At 41.5% G+C, this 18,399-nt stretch overlaps 1 protein-coding gene across 1 annotated transcript; it reads left to right on the top strand.

Moving 5' to 3' along the window:
• The first annotated feature begins 342 nt into the window (after positions 1–342).
• On the top strand, positions 343–18,053 carry LOC109889584 (alpha-parvin). Its single transcript, XM_031823038.1, has 12 exons — positions 343–645; positions 5,517–5,606; positions 5,707–5,880; positions 6,064–6,204; positions 7,280–7,395; positions 7,713–7,771; positions 11,760–11,779; positions 11,954–12,015; positions 12,117–12,185; positions 13,884–13,985; positions 15,005–15,077; positions 15,743–18,053. The coding sequence occupies exons 1-12, from the start codon at positions 510–512 to the stop codon at positions 15,817–15,819; spliced, it is 1,119 nt and encodes a 372-aa protein (XP_031678898.1). The 5' UTR covers positions 343–509; the 3' UTR covers positions 15,820–18,053.
• The last annotated feature ends 346 nt before the right edge of the window (positions 18,054–18,399 follow it).

Raw genomic sequence — 18,399 nt, 5'->3', positions numbered from 1 at the left:
CCATTGTGGGCAGCCTACGTGGAGCCAATATTTTAGCCCGCATTGGACCCACATCGTACCAATATGGACATGTTTGCTGGGTTGCCATACCATGCGGTGATGCAGCCAATCAAGATGCTTTCATTGGTGCATCTGTAGAACTTTCTGAGGATCAAAGCCTATTTTGGTGGTATTAGAATAACGCCTATAACAATGTCTATGCATCCTTACTGATATCACTAGAAAAATATGATAATGAAGAAATGTGTTTGTGATAAATCAGAAGTTACATAGCACACTGGTCAAAGCAAACAGGGGCCAGTTGCTAACTACAATGTATTCAGCCAGTAGGGTTTTATTTACAATGGAAATAGGGGAGGGAACAAGGAAGGGATTTAAGGCTGGATGAAATTCCGTTTCCGCTTTAGGGAGTGAAAACTGATTTGAGCAGAACTGACTTGAAAATCTATTTATTTCAGAGACCCACTCAACTTTTACAATATTGATTGTACTTTTGGATAAATTGTATCATGGCTACTTCGCCGCAAAAGTCGCCATCCTCTCCGTCGCCGACGACTCCGAAATCACCCTCTTCCAGAAAGAAAGATGACTCGTTCCTGGGAAAACTTGGAGGAACTTTAGTAAGAAGAAAGAAGGCAAAAGAAGGTACATTTTCTGATCAAAACAATATGTTTTCATGTCTAAACTGTACTTACGTGAAGTAGCATGTGTATAAAACATTTTTTTTAAACATCAGCAAAGCACAAGCAGAAAATAAGTATTTTATGGAACGACCGTGTAGGCTCATTGTAATTAGCTAGTCGCTTCAACATTGTTTCAATCCGTTGTGTAATGAAGTCATGCCTCGACCATTGTCTAATTCTGTCTATTCGTTATTGGTAAAGGAATATCGCCTTTGCCTGCTTTCCGAACTGCAGATTCATTGAAGAGATCAGAATGGAGTAGGGTACTACTCACTTTCTTGTAATTCAACGTTCTTGTATTGACTCGAGTTGGCCTGCAGGGCAGCCTGGGAGTGCCTGCAGGGCAGCCTGGGAGTGCCTGCAGGGCAGCCTGGGAGTGCCTGCAGGGCAGCCTGGGAGTGCCTGCAGGGCAGCCTGGGAGTGCCTGCAGTGCCTAGTAGAGTTACTCACTGTAGCTGCAGGCTATGGATGCCAAGTAGGGTACGCTACTACTTCAGATGCAATTACTCTGGAATGAGGCAAGAGCAAACACAACTCCAGGAGCAGCTGCACTGCTAGTGTATGTCCTTTATTTCACTGCTACAGGATGAACACACCTATAAAATGAACGAGTTGCCCGTTGTTTCGCCTCAAGTTCCTTTTTTGATTTATGTTTTTTATTTCACCACTATTTAACCAGGTAGGCTAGTTGAGAACAAGTGCTCATTTGATACTGCGACCTGGCCTAGCTAAAGCAAAGCAGTTCAACACATACAACAACACCGAGTTACACATGGAATAAACAAACATACAATCGATAATACAGTAGGAAAATCTATATACAACATGTGCAAATGAGATAGGATCATCATCAAATGAATTAGTTACACATTAAGTGGAAATGTTCCCACTTCGTTTGTCCTGTTCAGAGTGCCCCCGATCTCCAGGGGGCCCCCAAAATGTGGTTGCTTGGACCTGCACTTGTTATGATTGGTTTGTATCAATCAGGGTTCACAGGGCTGAGTGGTTGACACACCACAGCTGAGCCCTATCCCGTCTCTCCCTCACACACATCCAAAGCGGAGCACACTGGCCAGGATGTCCGCAGTGTGTTCCTAGTGATTTGATGGAAAGCGTCTCTGGTCCCGCGTTGCGGCAGTATATTTAATTTAAAGCTCTCTGACATTTTACGATGGGGAGGAAGAGAGGGGGTACGGCCTTGAACAAGCCTGTTGATTGGACCGCGGCGGGAGAGGGAGGAAAGGGCGAGACAGAGAGTGTTCTAGACAGGACAGTGGATGTTAAGCAGGCTGGAGGAGAGGATGAGTCAGTGAAGGGAAGATGCTGGAAACTCAGAGAATGGAGAGATGGGCTGTGGAGCACTCTGCCCACCAGGTAAGACCGCCTGTTAGTATTCACCCACCCACTGCTGGAGCATGAGGAGAGGAAGGAGAAACACTGTGGCTGCATTTCAACAATCTAAAGTGGCGTCCTTTGCTGCTTTCCCTTCCTTCATTTACACATAGATGGTGTTGCAGGATGGGTGTAAGCAATGTGTGGTGGATACCTACCCGTTACTTGCTTTCACCAATCCAGGTCCTTCACATCAGTTCATATGAAGGAAAGTGGATGAGGAATGGAGACCCAGTGTCTGTAGCAGGTCTGGGATAGGATTAGCACCCCAACTCATAGCATCACATGCTCTGTATGTGAATCTCTGCTGGTCAAGAGGACATTGTTTATGGAGATAATTTAAATGTGTGATTGGGAGGGCAGTGACAATACCTCTATTTTTTTGTGGACACTCTGATGCATGCAATTTTCAGTCATACAATTATTTCTGAGAGAAGGCATACAGTGCCCTCAAAGTATTCATACCCCTTTACTTATTCCACATATCAAATTTTATTTGTCATAAATGCCAAATAATTTTAACCAACAATGCAGTTCAAGAAATAGAGTTCAGAAAATATTTACATAAAAATAAAAAGTAAACACTTAAAAATGACAACGAGGCTATATACAAAAAAAAAGTGAAAACATGTTTTGAGAAATGTTTGCTAATTCATTGAAAATGTAATGCATATAATCTCATTTACATAAGTATTCACACCCCTGAGGTAATACTTTGTAGAAGCATTTGTGAGTCTTTCTGGGTAAGTCTCGAGGAGCTTTCAACACCTGGATTGTGCAACATTTGCACAATTCCATTACTCTTTTCAAAATTCTTCATGCTCTGTCAGATTAGTTGTTGATTATTCCTTGACAACCATTTTCTGGTCTTGCCATAGATTTAAGTCAACTGTAACTCAGTCACTCAGGAACATTCATTGTCTTCTTGGTAAGCAACTCCCGTGTATATTTGGCTTTGTGTTTTAGGTTATTGTCCTGTTGAAAGGTGAATTCATCTCCCAGTGTCTGGTGAAAAAGACTGAACTAGAATTTTGCCTCTGCTTAGCGCCATTTCTTTTTTTATCCTGAAAAAGTCCTTAGCGATTTAAAATCATACCCATAACACTATGCAGTGATGGGAAAAGTACTCAATTGTCATACTTGAGTAAAAGTAAAGATACCCTTAATTTTAAAAAAGACTAAAGTAAAAGTGAAAGTCACCCAGTAAAATTCTACTTGATTAAAAGTCTAAAAGTATTTGAGTTTTAAATATACTTAAGTATCATAAGAAAATGGAATTGCTGGAATGTACTTAAGTATCAAAAGTAAAAGTCTAAACCAATTCAAATTCCCTATATTAAGAAAACCAGACCGCACAATTTTATTTAAATTTTTTTGGTGGTTAGTTGGGGGCACACTCCAACACTCCGACATAATTTACAAACGAAGCATTTGTGTTTAGTGAGTCCGCCAGATCAAAGGCAGTATGGATGACCAGGGATGTTCTCTTGATAAGTGTGTGAAATGGACCATTTTCCTGTCAAAATGTAACGAGTACTTTTTGGTGCCAGGAAAAATAATTTTCTTAAGGAATGTAGTGAAGTAAAAGTTGGCAAAAATATAAATATTCAAGTACAGATACCCCCAAAAAGTACTTAGATAAAAAATACTTTGAAGTACTACTTAAGTACTTCACACCACTGCCACTATGTTTGAAAATATGGAGAGTGATACTCACTAATGTTATATTGGATTCACTTTGTATTAAGGACAAAAAGCTAATTGCTTTGCTACATTTTTTTGCAGTACTACTTTCGTGCCTTGTTGCAGACAACAACTGTTTTGGAATATTTGTATTCTGTACAGGCTTCCTTCTCACTCTGTCAATTAAGTTAGTATTGTGGAGTAACAACATTGTTGATCCATCCTCAGTTTTCTCCCTTCACAGCCATTAAACTTTCACAGTTTTAAAGTCACCATTGGCCTCATTGTGAAATCCCTGAGCGGTTTCCTTCCTCTCCGGCAACTGAATTGGAAAGGACGTCTGTGTCATTGTAGTGACTGAGTGAATTTATATACTATCCAATGTGTAGTTAATAATTTCACCATGCTCAAATGGATATTCAATGTCTGCCCCCCCCCCCCCCCCCCCCCCCATCTACCAATAGGTGCCCTTCTTTCCGAGGCATTGAAAAACCTCCCTGGTCTTTGTGGTTGGATCTGTTTTTGAAATTTATGCCTCGACTGACGGACCTTACAGATAATTGTATGTCCATTAATCAATTTTAAATTCAGGCTGTTACACAACAAAATCTGGAAAAAGTGAATAATTTCTGAAGGCACTATATGTCGTGCTGTCAAGGCACAGGATATTCTCCTTAGTCTTGATATGACGCTACACAGGCGGTCCGAATTAGGGCTGCTGATGGTGTTGATTATGAGGATGTCATCCTCGCTGGGAAGGAAGGATGAGAAATCCAGCACCGGATGTTCACACCACTACAGGTGTCACTGAAACTGACACGAAGCAGTATAGTGAAACGCATGCTTGGGCAAGGCAGGGGTTGATGGGAAACCAGGAAGTTCTGTGTGATAAATGGGCTACTAACAGGTGGGGGAAGTATATTGTCTTGATTAACTGAGAACAGTGTCAGATCAGATAAAGCTGACTTTAGGAACGGTGACACAGAAAGCTGAGGTGGTGCAGTGATCTAAGGAGAAAACGTGATATTGGTTTAAGAATCAATTGTAGCTGCTGCTATTGATTTAAGAATACATAAGAATCATCACCATTAGAACACGTCTCCTATATTGTGAGATATAGCCTAGGGAGGAGGAGTGTACGGATGAGGGCCAATAAGTAGTAGACTATGAGGAAATGCCTGTCTGGAGGACAGAAGGGCATTACCTGGACTTGAGATAAAATTGCCGTGTTTTCCCAATGAGCAGCACCTTCTAAGAAAATATTCCTTGACGAGTAAAACCACTTCCAGAAATAACCGCTACGCCTCAATAATATACCATGTTAGACATGATAAAGAAGGCAACGCCCGGTCCTGTGTTAGCGCTAGGCTATGTTGACCAAATAGCTGTGGTAGTAGTTAGCTAGTGTGTTAGGGGTGTGGGAACACTATTACAGTGCTATCATGTGCTGGTCCCTATCCTAGTAGTTGTCCCCCGCCTTAACAACAACCTCTCATTTCCCCTGACCCTCCGTGCTTATGTCTGCTGGATTTGCCATACTGGCAAACGCTTAGCTGGTCCTAAGAGCAGCAAAGTACTGAGCAATCTGAAACGTGTAGTAGCCTAAGTTGTAGAAAGCTTCTTTTTTTTGGTCGAATTATCACTGTTAGGAGGCACAAACAGTAAGCCACTTACAACCTACGTGAATTTATAGCTGTTGCACTCAAAGATGGCGGTTTGAGAGGATGCCTTGAGTGACGTTACGTGCTCTCCCTACAGTGTCTGAGCTCCAGGAAGAGGGGATGAACGCCATCAACCTGCCCTTGAGCCCCACCCAATACGAACTGGACCCAGAAGACACCATGCTAGGTAAGTGCAGTACAGTGCAGTCCCTATCTGAGATCCCTGGCCATAGAAGATGAGACGCCTTGACACTGGCTATACCTAATCTTGCTTTCTGTTCCTACAGAGGAGAATGAGGTCCGCACCATGGTCGACCCCAACTCCAAGAACGACCAGAAACTACAGGAACTCCAGAAGGTGTTGATCGACTGGATCAATGATGTGTTGGTGGGGGAGAGGATCATCGTGAAGGACCTGGCTGAGGATCTATATGATGGGCAGGTTCTGCAGAAACTCTTTGGTGAGGAACAAGTCCATTTAATGGTTCTCCATCAAACTTAAAGGATCACTACTACCGCTCGCCTTCTCCCTCTGACCATTTTCTCTCAGGCCTTTTTCTTATTGTGCAAATGCCTGTATTTATGCTAAAGAAGACCCCCGACCAAATGTAATACATGCTGTTTTCTTTGTATATGTGTTTCAGAGAAGCTGGAGGGGGAGAAGCTAAATGTAGCTGAGGTGACCCAGTCGGAGATCGCCCAGAAACAGAAACTACAGACGGTGCTGGAGAGGATCAACGACTCCATCAAGGTCTCTGCCAGGAGCATCAAATGGAACGTGGACTGTAAGTAGAGGCTGAGAACTTGGTCATATTAATTAGGGCACACCGTAGCAAGACATTACGCAAACGGAAAATGATAACAAGCGTTCTTATTGGACAGTCCCTCCATGTTTCAGTCCATTTTCCTCTCTTTGGTGAGAGAGACTCAGCACACAGTAGTTGTTGAGTGAGCCAAAGTGGTCAGACAAGTGGAATACATGGGGACTTCAGCTTGTTACCAGTCCATACACTGGTCGTCGAGTTTTCTCTGCTTCCCATTGAGCCGTCTCTAATGGAGAAGGAATGTCTGTCCATACAGTACATTTAGGTAAAGCACTTTAGGTTTGCCGTGATGTCTCTATTTTATGAGGCTTTTAACAAGAATATGATGACACTGGTAATAGCGTCCTAGCTTGTGTTTTATCATTAGCGTACATGTATGAGAAACGGAAAGAGAGTTGTAGGGATGAAGTGATTTGAAGGAAGTAGTCCAGAAATATACATATTCATTAAAGTTGGACTCCGTAGCGGTGAAACTGCTACGTCTGTTTGCAATATTCCAAACAACAAAGACGTGCCATGATTAAAACAGTGTTGTTTTAAGTCACATCATGGCACGTGATGGAACAGCAGAGTATGTGCGGTGTTTTATTTTTTTGTATTACTTTGCTTTTCAAAAACCATAATAATTGCGCCTGGGGCAGCCAGTGGCGCTAATGTGGATCTCGGCTTACGGTAAGAGGTAAATGCATGACTACATCACGAAAGAGGAACACTTGTATGATATGATGGCGTTTTTGATCGAATTTACAGCAGAATACTGTCAACCAAGCGCTAACCAAATCAATGCGTTGTTCCCTGCTTTCAACCTTTTTCTTTTAAGCTGAAGAAAACACTTAAGGGAGATGTAACACACACTTCTGTTCTGATCCTCTTAGGCTGAGAGGATCAGGCCGATATCAGAGGGCTTTGAGATACCTCTCCTTTAATTTAGCTTCTTTTTATTAGGCGGGAATCAAAACATTGTTTCCTTCAGTGATTGATCTTCCAACCAATGAAAACTAAAGCAAATCCCCATTTATGTCGTTCTCTTGCCCAGCGGTCCATGCTAAGAGTATAGTGGCCATTCTTCACCTGTTGGTGGCGCTATCTCAGCACTTCAGAGCACCAATCAGACTTCCTGATCACGTGTCCATCCAAGTAGTGGTGGTTCAGGTACTGTAAATTCTCTTATTTTGCTTGGTGCATAGAACACATGAATGGAACTTGATATAAGTCTCTGAGGTCATACACCTGTTTTGTTCCATGTTATAATAACTTCGCTATACATGCTTATAAATACTGTTTTACGATAAATTGCAGTACTACAATACTTTGTCAAATTATACAACGGGTGGGTCTAATGCTGATTGGTTAAAACCGCATTCCAGCCGGTGTCTATTCCACAAGTTACCACCGGCTAAATCTGACTGTTAAAATGCCTATTTACTCTGTTCCTTTTCCGGTTTCTATTTTTCTTTATTTTCTCTCAGAAAAGGGAGGGGATTCTGCAATCTCGTCAGATCCAGGAGGAGATCACGGGCAATACAGAGTAGGTCACGTTTTTCTCTGATGGGATGAACCAGTCATTGGGAGAACACACTCCTTCTCACTCAGTGTGAGAGCTTTGTTTTGTCAGAAATAGGGATGGGTTCACCACTGCATACCACTGTCTTCCCCAAAACACAATGCAATCTCCTATTTACAATATGAAGTACTTTGATATAGATTTGCATCTCTCAAATGCAATCCCCTCTGTAGCCTTTATGTAATAACCGCATCCTATTAATACATTTTTCAAGAACAATTATTTCACAAGTGTGTATGAACACAGTTGACCATTGTATAAACAGGGACGTGATGGTTCCTTGCCAGTGTAGCGTTGCCCCAGCTGAGGTTGGAGCGGACCAGCAGGTCCAGAGCAGCTGGGGAGATTAGTGGGCGAGCAAAGCGCTCATATCATGGTCACGGTCACAGGGCTGTTATCATATGACCAGGACCGTTGCCCTGCCATCAGGGATTACACCATGAAGAGAAAGGGTGTCGTATGTGCGTGTGTTTGTGCGTGTCTTTTGTGTGATAGCTGTTGGGATGTTGCAGCAGCCCCTTGACTCAACATGTGTGACAATGCCTAGTGGCCCATTCTGTTAATGTTCAGTGAAATTAATCGCTTGTGTACAACAACATTACTGTATTCACCACCAACATTCCGCTGTATCAGGTTGATATCAATGTATCAATAGTATTTTTTTATTTTTTATTTAACTAGGCAAGTCAGTTAAGAACACATTCTTATTTACAATGACGGCCTACCAAAAGGCCTCCTATGGGGGCCTGGGTTTAAAAAGAATTACATATAAATATAGGACAAGAGAGACAACACTATGTAAAGAGAGACCTAAGACAACAACATAGTAAGGCAACATAACAACATGGTAGCAGCACAAAACATGGTACAAACATTATTGGGCACAGACAACAGCAGAAAGGGCTAGAAGGTAGAGACAACAATACATCACACAAAGCAGCCACAACTGTCAGTAAGAGTCAAATCAAATTTATTTATATAGCCCTTCGTACATCGCTGATATCTCAAAGTGCTGTAAGAACCCCAGCCTAAAACCCCAAACAGCAAGCAATGCAGGTGTAGAAGCACGGTGGCTAGGGAAAAACTTCCTAGAAAGGCCAAAACCTAGGAAGAAACCTAGAGAGGAACCAGGCTATGTGGGGTGGCCAGTCCTCTTCTGGCTGTGCCGGGTGGAGATTATAACAGAACATGGCCAAGATGTTCAAATGTTCATAAATGACCAGCATGGTCAAATAATAATAATCACAGGCAGAACAGTTGAAACTGGAGCAGCAGCACATCCAGGTGGACTGAGGACAGCAAGGGGTCATCATGTCAGGTAGTCCTGAGGCATGGTCCTAGGGCTCAGGTCCTCCGAGAGAGAGAAAGAGAGAATTAGAGAGGGCATACTTAAATTCACACAGGACACCGAATAGGACATGAGAAGTACTCCAGATATAACAAACTGACCCTAGCCCCCTGACACATAAACTACTGCAGCATAAATACTGGAGGCTGGGACAGGAGAGTGTCCATGATTGAGTCTTTGAATGAAGAGATTGAGATAAAACTGTCCAGTTTGAGTGTTTGTTGCAGCTCGTTCCAGTCGCTAGCTGCAGCGAACTGAGAAGAGGAGTGGCGACAGGTATACAGAGATGACCAGTTTACAGGGGAGTATAGAGTGCAGTGATGTGTCCTATAAGGAGCATTGCTGGCAAATCTGATGGCCAAATGGTAAAGAACATCTAGCTGCTCGAGAGCACCCTTACCTGCCGATCTATAAATTATGTCTCTGTAATCTAGCATGGGTAGGATGGTCATCTGAATCAGGGTTAGTTTGGCAGCTGGGGTGAAGAGGAGTGATTATGATAGAGGAAACCAAGTCTAGATTTAACTTTAGCCTGCAGCTTTGATATGTGCTGAGAGAAGGACAGTGTACTGCCTAGCCATACTCCCAAGTACTTGTATGAGGTGACTACCTCAAGCTCTAAACCCTCAGAGGTAGTAATAACACCTGTGGGGAGAGGGGCATTCTTCTTAACAAACCAGATTACCTTTGTTTTGGAGTTGTTCAGAACAAGATTAAAGGTAGTGAAAGCTTGTTGGACACTAAGAAAGCTTTGTTTTAGAACATTTAACACAATATCCGGGGATGGGCCAGCTGAGTAGAGGACTACCATCTGCATATAAATGGATGAGAGCACTTCCTACTGCCTGAGCTATGTTGTTGATGTAAATTGAGAAGTGCGGGGGGCCTAGGATCGAGCCTTGGGGTACTCTCTTGGTGACAGGCAGTGGCTGAGACAGCAGATTTTGACTTTATGCACTGCACTCTTTGAGCGGTAGTTAGCAAACCAGGCCAAAGACCCATCAGAGACACCAATACTCCTTAGCTGGCCCACAAGAAAGGAATGGTCTACCGTATTAAAAGCTTTGGCCAAGTCAATAAAAATAGCAGCACAACATTGCTTAGAATCAAGGGCAATGGTGACATCATTGAGGACCTTCTTAAGGTTGCAGTTACACATCCATAACCTGAGCGGAAACCAGATTGCATACCCAAAAGAATACTATAGACATCAAGAAAGCCAGTCAGTTGATTATTGACATTATTGATTATTTTGATAGATGGAGCAAAATAGAAATAGGCCTATAACAGTTAGGATCAGCTTGATCTCCCCCTTTCAAATAAAGGATGAACCGTGGCTGCCTTCCAAGCAATGGGAACCTCCCCAGAAAGGAGCGACAGACTTGGCGATGATAGGGGCAGCAACGTTAAAGAAGAAAGGGGCTAAACCATCTGACCCAGATGTTTTTTGAGGGTCCAGTTTAAGGTGCTCCTTTAGCACCTCAGACTCAGTGACTGCCTGCAGGGAGAAACTTTGTAGCGGGCAGGGGAAAGAGAGGGAGAAGAATCGGGGATAGTTGCATTAGAAGGGGTGGGAGATGAGGAAATGTTGAACGGGCAAGGAGGCATGGCTGAGTCCAATAGGAATCCTGCCTTAATGAAGTGGTGATTAAAGAGCTCAGCCTTGTGCTTCTTGTCAGTAACAACCACATCATCAACATTAAGGGACATGGGCAACTGTGAGGAGGAGGGTTTATTCCCCAGGTCTTTAACTGTTTTCCAGAACTTCTTGGGGTTAGACCCACAGAGAGAGAACTGCTCCTTAAAGTAACTAACTTTGGCCTTCCGGATAGCCTGAGTGCACTTATTTCTCATTTGCCTGAACGAGAAACAGTCAGCCGGAGTATGCGTGTGCTGAGCCTTTCGCCAAATGCAATTCTTGAGGTGGAGTAACTCTGCAAGATCCCAGTCGAACCAGGGGCTAGACCAGTTTCTAATACAAATTTTCTTTATGGGGGTGTGTTTGTTAATAATATCACTGAAAATATCAAGAAAAGAAGGTCCAAGTGTCTTCGACAGAGGGGATCAAGCTGATTCTATACCATCTTAGAGGCCAGTTCATGAAGGAAGGCTTGCTCGTTTAAAGTTTTTTAGCAAGTGTCTATGACAATCAAGACAGGTTGTTTCATTGAGCAGCCATTACAGACACAGGCTGTAAAACTGTGATCACTAAGGTCATTACAGAAAATTCCAGACTGATGCCTATCAGGAATATTTGTGAGGATTACATTGAGGAGAGTTGCCTCTTCTCGATGTTTGGGGTCATACCTTGTAGAATTGGTAATAATTTGAAAGATTTAGTAGTTGTGGAATAATCCCATGTGGCTCACTTGGTAGAGCAAGGCGCTTGCAACGCCAGGGTTGTGGGTTCGAATCCCATGGGGGACCAGTATGAAAATGTACTCTCTCACTACTGTAATTCGCACTGGATAAGAGCGTCCATCTGCTAAATTACTAAAATGTAAAGTAGGCTAATGTGAACATTTTAATGAAGTTCTTCGTGAGCTGTCCTGGTAGACCAAATGGAGCTTTTATATCTTGTTTTGTCTTTCTCTTTTCCCTCAGGGCTTTATCTGGCAGACATGGTATGTCTTCTACTTGGTTTATTCTCTCCTAATCCATCTTTTAATCAGTCGCAGTAAATTTGACACTTATTTTTATTTTTTATTTTTCATCGCTGTTTTCAGTATATGACAACCTTGATGCTTTTTACCTCGTTTCTGTGAGTAACGGTATGACTGTTCTCTCCATCCATTAAGAGCGAGATGCTTTCGACACCCTGTTTGATCATGCTCCAGACAAGCTCAATGTGGTAAAAAAGGTAGTGTGTGTTAATACTAGTAGTAGTAGTAGTAGTAGTAGTAGTAGAGTTTTCTGTTGTACTGTTGGCGTGTCTCACAGAAATTACTGCTGTTTCCATAGACTCTCATCACCTTTGTGAACAAACACTTGAACAAACTCAATCTGGAGGTGGCTGAACTGGACACACAGGTACAGTATGAACTAGAATTACAGTTGAAATCGGAAGTTTACATACACCTTAGCCAAATACATTTCAACTCAGTTTTTCACAATTCCTGACATTTAATCCTAGTAAACATTCCCTGTCCCTGTCTTGATCCCTGTTCGGATCACCACTTTATTTTAAGAATGTGAAATGTCAGAATAATAGTAGCGAGAAGGATTTATTTCAGCTTTTATTTATTTCATCACATTCCCAGTGGGTCAGAAGTTTACATACACTCAATTTGGTAGCATTGCCTTTAAATTGTTTAACTTGGGTTAAACGTTTCGGGTAGCCTTCCACAAGCTTCCCACAATAAGTTGGGTGAATTTTGGCACATTCTTCCTGACAGAGCTGGTGTAACTGAGTCAGGTTTGTGGGGCCCCTTGCTCGCACACGCTTTTTCAGTTCTGCCCACAAATATTCTATAGGATTGAGGTCAGGGCTTTGTGATGGCCACTCCAATACCTTGACTTTGTTGTCCTTAAGCCATTTTGCCACAACTTTGGAAGTATGCTTGGGGTCATTGTCCATTTGGAAAACACATTTGCGACCAAGCTTTAACTTCCTGACTATCTTGAGATGTTGCTTCAATATATCCACATAATTTTCCATCCTCATGATCCCTCATGATTCCATCTATTTTGTGAAGTGCACCAGTCCCTCCTGCAGCAAAGCACACCCACAACATGATGCTGCCACTCCCGCGCTTCACGGTTGAGATGGGGTTCTTCGGCTTGCAAGCCTCCCCCTTTTTCCTCCAAATATAGCAATGGTCATTATGGCCAAACAGTTCTATTTTTGTTTCATCAGACCAGAGGACATTTCTCCAAAAAGTACGACCTTTGTCCCCATGTGCAGTTGCAAACCATAGTCTGGCTTTTTTTATGGCGGTTTTGGAGCAGTGGCTTCTTCCTTGCTGAGCGGCCTTTCAGGTTGTGTCGATATACGACTTGTTTTACTGTGGATATAGATACTTTTTGTACCTGTTTCCTCCAGCATCTTCACAAGGCCCTTTGCTGTTGTTCTGGAATTGATTTGCACTATTCGCACCAAAGTACGTTAATCTCTAGAAGACAGAACGCGTCTCCTTCCTGAGCGGTATGACGGCTGTGTGGTCCCATGGTGTTTATGCTTGCGTACTATTTGTACAGATGAACGTGGTACCTTCAGGTGTTTGGAAATTGCTCCCAAGGATGAATCAGACTTGTGGAGGTCTACAATTGATTTATTTTGATTTTCCCATGATGTCAAGCAAAGAGGCACGGAGTTTGAAGGTAGGCCTTGAAATACATCCACAGGTACACCTCCAATTGACTCAAATGATGTCAATTAGCCTATCAGAAGCTTCTAATGCCATGACATAATTTTCTGGAATTTCCAAGCTGTTTAAAGGCACAGTCAACTTTGTGTATGTAAACTTCTGACACTGGAATTGAGATTAAGTGAAATAATCTGTCTGTAAACAATTGTTGGAAAAATTACTTGTCATGCACTAAGTAGATGTGCTAACTGACTTGCCAAAACCAGAGTTTGTTAATTAACAAGAAATTTGTGGAGTAGTTGAAAAACGAGTTTTAATGACTCCAACCTAAGTGTATGTAAACTTCCGACTTCAACTGTATCTAATTAGAATCATACCTCTTGTATATTGATATGAATAAGCATGTTTTTTTATTCTTTAGTTTGCTGACGGTGTGTACCTTGTTCTGCTGATGGGATTGCTGGAGGGCTACTTTGTTCCACTCTATAATTTCTTCCTGACTCCTGAGAACTTTGAACAACAGGTATGTTGACATTTACTCTACATTTTCCCAAATTCTATCTTTGCTCGGTGTGGTACACTTTAATGACAGTGAACACACTAGTCTTTGTTTTGTTCCATTTCATACATTTCCAGCAAATTGTTTTTTTCAGGCCCTAATTGTTTAATTCAAACATTTGCATAATTTTTTACTTCAAGATGGCTAATCCCTCAGTGATTAATTATATTTGCTGATATTAGTATTTATCATGAAGATTATTCCATATTGTCAGACAGACAATGTGCAACCGAAAGCCTCTTGACGGCTATTCTTAGCAGGCTTTCTAAAGGGACGCCCTGTCAGGCCTGAGACTGGGTCCTCTCCAGCCGGCTGTGCTGTGCCAGGCAGTGGGCACCCGGCAGGCAGCATCTGTAATCTGCTCCTGCACAGAAAATCAATAAGTGGCCAGGAGATTAGCGCTAATGCAGGGAGAGGGGGGAGAAGGGACAGGGGGTCTTTTCAGGGACAGCTGCTATATAGGAGTCCCTGGTACTCGCCTGAAGGAATCCTCCAATGGTCAGTCTTGGTATTGCTTGATTTTTAACTCTTGTTCTTCCTTTTCTTTCGCTCTCTCACTCTTTCTTCTGTCTCAAGCGCTCTCTTTCTCTTAAGCTTTGGCTACTAATTATCCACTCCATATTTCCTTATTTGCCTTCACCTCCTAGCTGGTCTGTTCTAAGTCTTCCCACATTCTGCTCTGACACTCAGTACCACACTTTCACATGAACCAAACAACAACCAAATTCTGATAGAACCCCCCCACCCCCCCCCCTCCTTTTTGTCTGGTGCTGAGTGACTGTTTGTCCAGCTGTGAAGAGCTTATGGGTTTATTGAGCTGATGTTTACACACCTAGGAACCTGTGGTAGGGGAGCTGTAATGACTTGTGTGAATTGTATAGGTGTGTTATGGTTTAGGAGCTGTTTCCTCATACTCTAGGCCTACCTGTGTGTGGCTTGCTCTTCTGTTGTGTAATGTTGTTGTCATTGTGTTTCTAATGCAGGTGCACAACGTGTCCTTCTCTTTTGAGCTGATGCAAGACGGAGGTTTGGAGAGACCCAAACCTAGACCTGAAGGTAGGTGTTTTCCTTTAGGATGCTGTTTATATAGTTCCCATGGACAATTTTTTTTTTTATGACTTTTACATTTTTTTGTCCTTTTTCTTATATTTAAGAAGATTAATTCTGGAAATTTGGTGCAAAACCATAACGTCGCAATACATTTGCCTCCTAATTTAAAGTCCAGTATTTTTTGGGTGAGAATTCTGTCAGGCAAGAAGCCCTGACAGCAATATTCTCACGTAAGTTTTGCTTTATCTTCCATTCGAACTGTTCCAAGAGAATTGGCTATATGCTCCTCTACGGTACAAATCCATTCAGTAAATCTTAAATGCCACACTTTGGTAAAGTAAAAGCACTACACACCAAGCCCCTTAATGGATATGTTTACTTGTTGGGGTTTGTGCGTCTTTGTTAATTTGTCTTTAGTATTATGTAGTAGTGTGTCTGTGAATGCGTGTTGAAACACATTCATGGTCGGTGTACCTTTTTCATTGGCAGTGTTGTACCTGAATCATTTCTCATGGTCAAAACATTTCCTTTATACTGCATATCCTGATAGAATTCAATTTTAAAAAATAAAAAAAGATTTTACTGGTATTGACTCTATCAAAACATTTTTTTTTGAGAGAGAGATTGCTGTCTGTGTTTATTTAAATGTTATTAATTCCCTTATTTCCCAGATATCGTGAACTGTGACCTCAAGTCAACCCTGAGGGTGCTGTACAACCTCTTCACCAGGTACAGAAACGTGGAGTGAATATGCTGTGTTGGGGGTGACTCATTTTATGGGGTATCACATTCAAGTTTCAATCGTTTTTTCCCCAATTACATGCTTCAAGGGAAGTTGTCCCTTGCAAAGAACACTACGAACCAATTCAGGACATTCAGCATTGGTATTATCAATATTTTTTTATAGATTCCATTATTCCAAATATTTGATGTGCTATAATAATAACTTCTACTATTGTATGTGCTGTTTGCCATTTTAAAATACACTACATACTGTATGCATTTTTGTTTCTTAAATGAATGCATATTAGTCTAAGTAAAAACAGTCATTGTATGAATGTTTTTTTAATTATATTTTTAATAGATAAATTAAAAAATTTCTTAATGTCATATTTCAAAAGGTTGATATTGTGATGAAATGTCTTCATGTTTCCATCGCTAAAGTTTCATTTATTTACTAAACAAATGTTTGTTAACCTACATTTATTGTGCTTTTGTGTGCACCTGACCTTCTCATTCACTTAGCTGTTTTCTACTTTCACTAGTGGATAAGTGCCTTTTTAAAATAAAAAGACTGTACTGCATGCCATTTTATTAGGAAGACACCACTTAAAGTGCTGACTGTGATTGAATATGCTCTTTTTCTTTATTCTCAAAACTGCTTTGCCATGTCTCATATATGTTAAATGTTTTAATAACCCCAAACTGAAATTCCTAAAATGTTGTAATGTTAAAACAACCTTGTAAAGAAACGGAAGGTCTCCCTCACGGTAACACTTTGTTTGGATAGTCCATCTGTAGATGTTCTACAGCCGAGCTCTACTGTGGAACATGTGTAAAAAAAAAAAAAATGATAACTTGAACGTAAACCTATGCAATATCACCCTATTAAAAACAGCACTGTATTAATGAGATTTGTATAGAACATTATCACTGCATATTGGCTTTGCTTGAATTGCCCTGCCAATGCATTGTTATTCTTCAGACCATTAAAAAATATATATATTTGATGTAGGCTATAGGATCACACCAATAATAGATCAGTTGTTGTATTACTTGTGAAGCACGGCTGAGTGAGCGTACATTTGAAATAATTCACTTTTTTTCTGTTTTCTGGTCTCACGGTGCCTGCATCTGATGGTCAGTCTCAGCAGAGGGAGAGAGCAGCAGACTGAGGGTCCGTCTCAACATCCCTCTGCTCTCTCTTTCCTCCGCTGACACTGACCAAGAAGGGCCACCGTCTTCCTCGATATTAAATAAGACCGAAGCCGCTAATAATAACGCAAGCCAATCGATACACTTTCCTACTCATTCTTTGCTGTATTTGCTGAGTCTCTCTCTGGTCATGGTTTTTAAACGTTTAAAAATCTTACAGCCTCAACTTTGCTGTAGCGTTCTTTTACGCCTGCTACTTTTACTGCAGATATGTTAATCTGAGCCATTCGATTGGCCAGTGGTAGGCCTACACTTCACTTGATTTGCTCCCACCGGGAAGGCATAGTTTGTACCTTCAGACATATGAAATGGGAACACATCGCCTACCCGGCATACAGGGCAGCTGAATCGAGTGCGTCTACCACTGACAGCGCAAGGCTTACCACTGTTTTTTTGTTTACAGAAACGTTTGGCGATTAGACTAGGAATGCCTTGGAGATCACTGCTCTATAGACTATCAGTAACATTTCCACTACAGTGCAATCGCAAAGTATTCAGACCATTTGACTTTTTCCACATTTTGTTACATTACAGCCTTATTCTAAAATGGATTAAATAGTCCCCCCCCCTCATCAATCTATACACAATACCCTATAATGACAAAGCGAAAACAGGTTATTCAGAACCGCTTTGTCATTATGGAGTATTGTGTGTAGATTGAGGGAACAAATGATCTATTTTAGAAAAAGGCTAGCGTAACAAAACGCAAAAAAGGGAAGGGGTCTGAATCCTTCCTGAATGCACTGTACCTACTAATCATATCCTTAACCCTGACCCTTATTCTTTACCCTAACTGTAACCTTATCAACATATAGTCATACTATCTGTAGAGCATCTACAGATGGATAATGCGGACTATCCAAATAAAGTGTGACCTCGCTCACTAATGCAGAGGTCTTAAAGATTTGTCAAATGTGTGAGAATTGGGGGTTTTGCGAACACTTTTTCAAATGATATACACTACAAGCGTTTGTATTTTGAGTTCATTCATCTGTAGTTTCTATTGCTCATCTGTTAATTCTGAAATAAAACATTGTCTGGATATTATGGTGATTGAATGTTATTCCATTACTGCAATGTTACCAGCGTCCTCACTTCCCTCTTCAGAATAGGATATATTTTGGGAAGCTGAGGTTTGATCAGAGCAGTATTTCTAGCGGGTCTCGGCCTTTCCTGTCATATATTCTACAATAGAGCTGAGTGACCTCTACAATACTATTAAAGATTGTCAGCTCTGCGATACTATTAAAGATTGGGAGCAGGTGGTCACTGTTGGGGTGAAAACTGCAGAAAAACAAGGTTCTTTCTGTATTTGATCATTTTAAAGGGGAAAGTAAACCAGTGCATCAATGTACCAGGTCATGTCTGTTAGTGCAACCTATGTTATTTGGTT

Source organism: Oncorhynchus kisutch, linkage group LG4 (genome assembly GCF_002021735.2).
Source record: "Oncorhynchus kisutch isolate 150728-3 linkage group LG4, Okis_V2, whole genome shotgun sequence".
NCBI classification, from domain to species: Eukaryota; Metazoa; Chordata; class Actinopteri; order Salmoniformes; family Salmonidae; genus Oncorhynchus; species Oncorhynchus kisutch.
Note: the sequence above shows the minus strand (reverse complement) of the source record. Positions and strands in the feature narration are given on the sequence as shown.

Excerpts from the sequence above, each read along its gene's own strand:
- LOC109889584 (XM_031823038.1), top strand. The coding sequence starts at position 510 with ATGGCTACTTCGCCGCAAAAGTCGCCATCCTCTCCGTCGCCGACGACT. Across the intron at positions 6,205-7,279 it reads CATCAAATGGAACGTGGACT|CGGTCCATGCTAAGAGTATA; the intron begins GTAAGTAGAGGC and ends TCTCTTGCCCAG. Across the intron at positions 11,780-11,953 it reads GGCTTTATCTGGCAGACATG|AGCGAGATGCTTTCGACACC; the intron begins GTATGTCTTCTA and ends CCATCCATTAAG.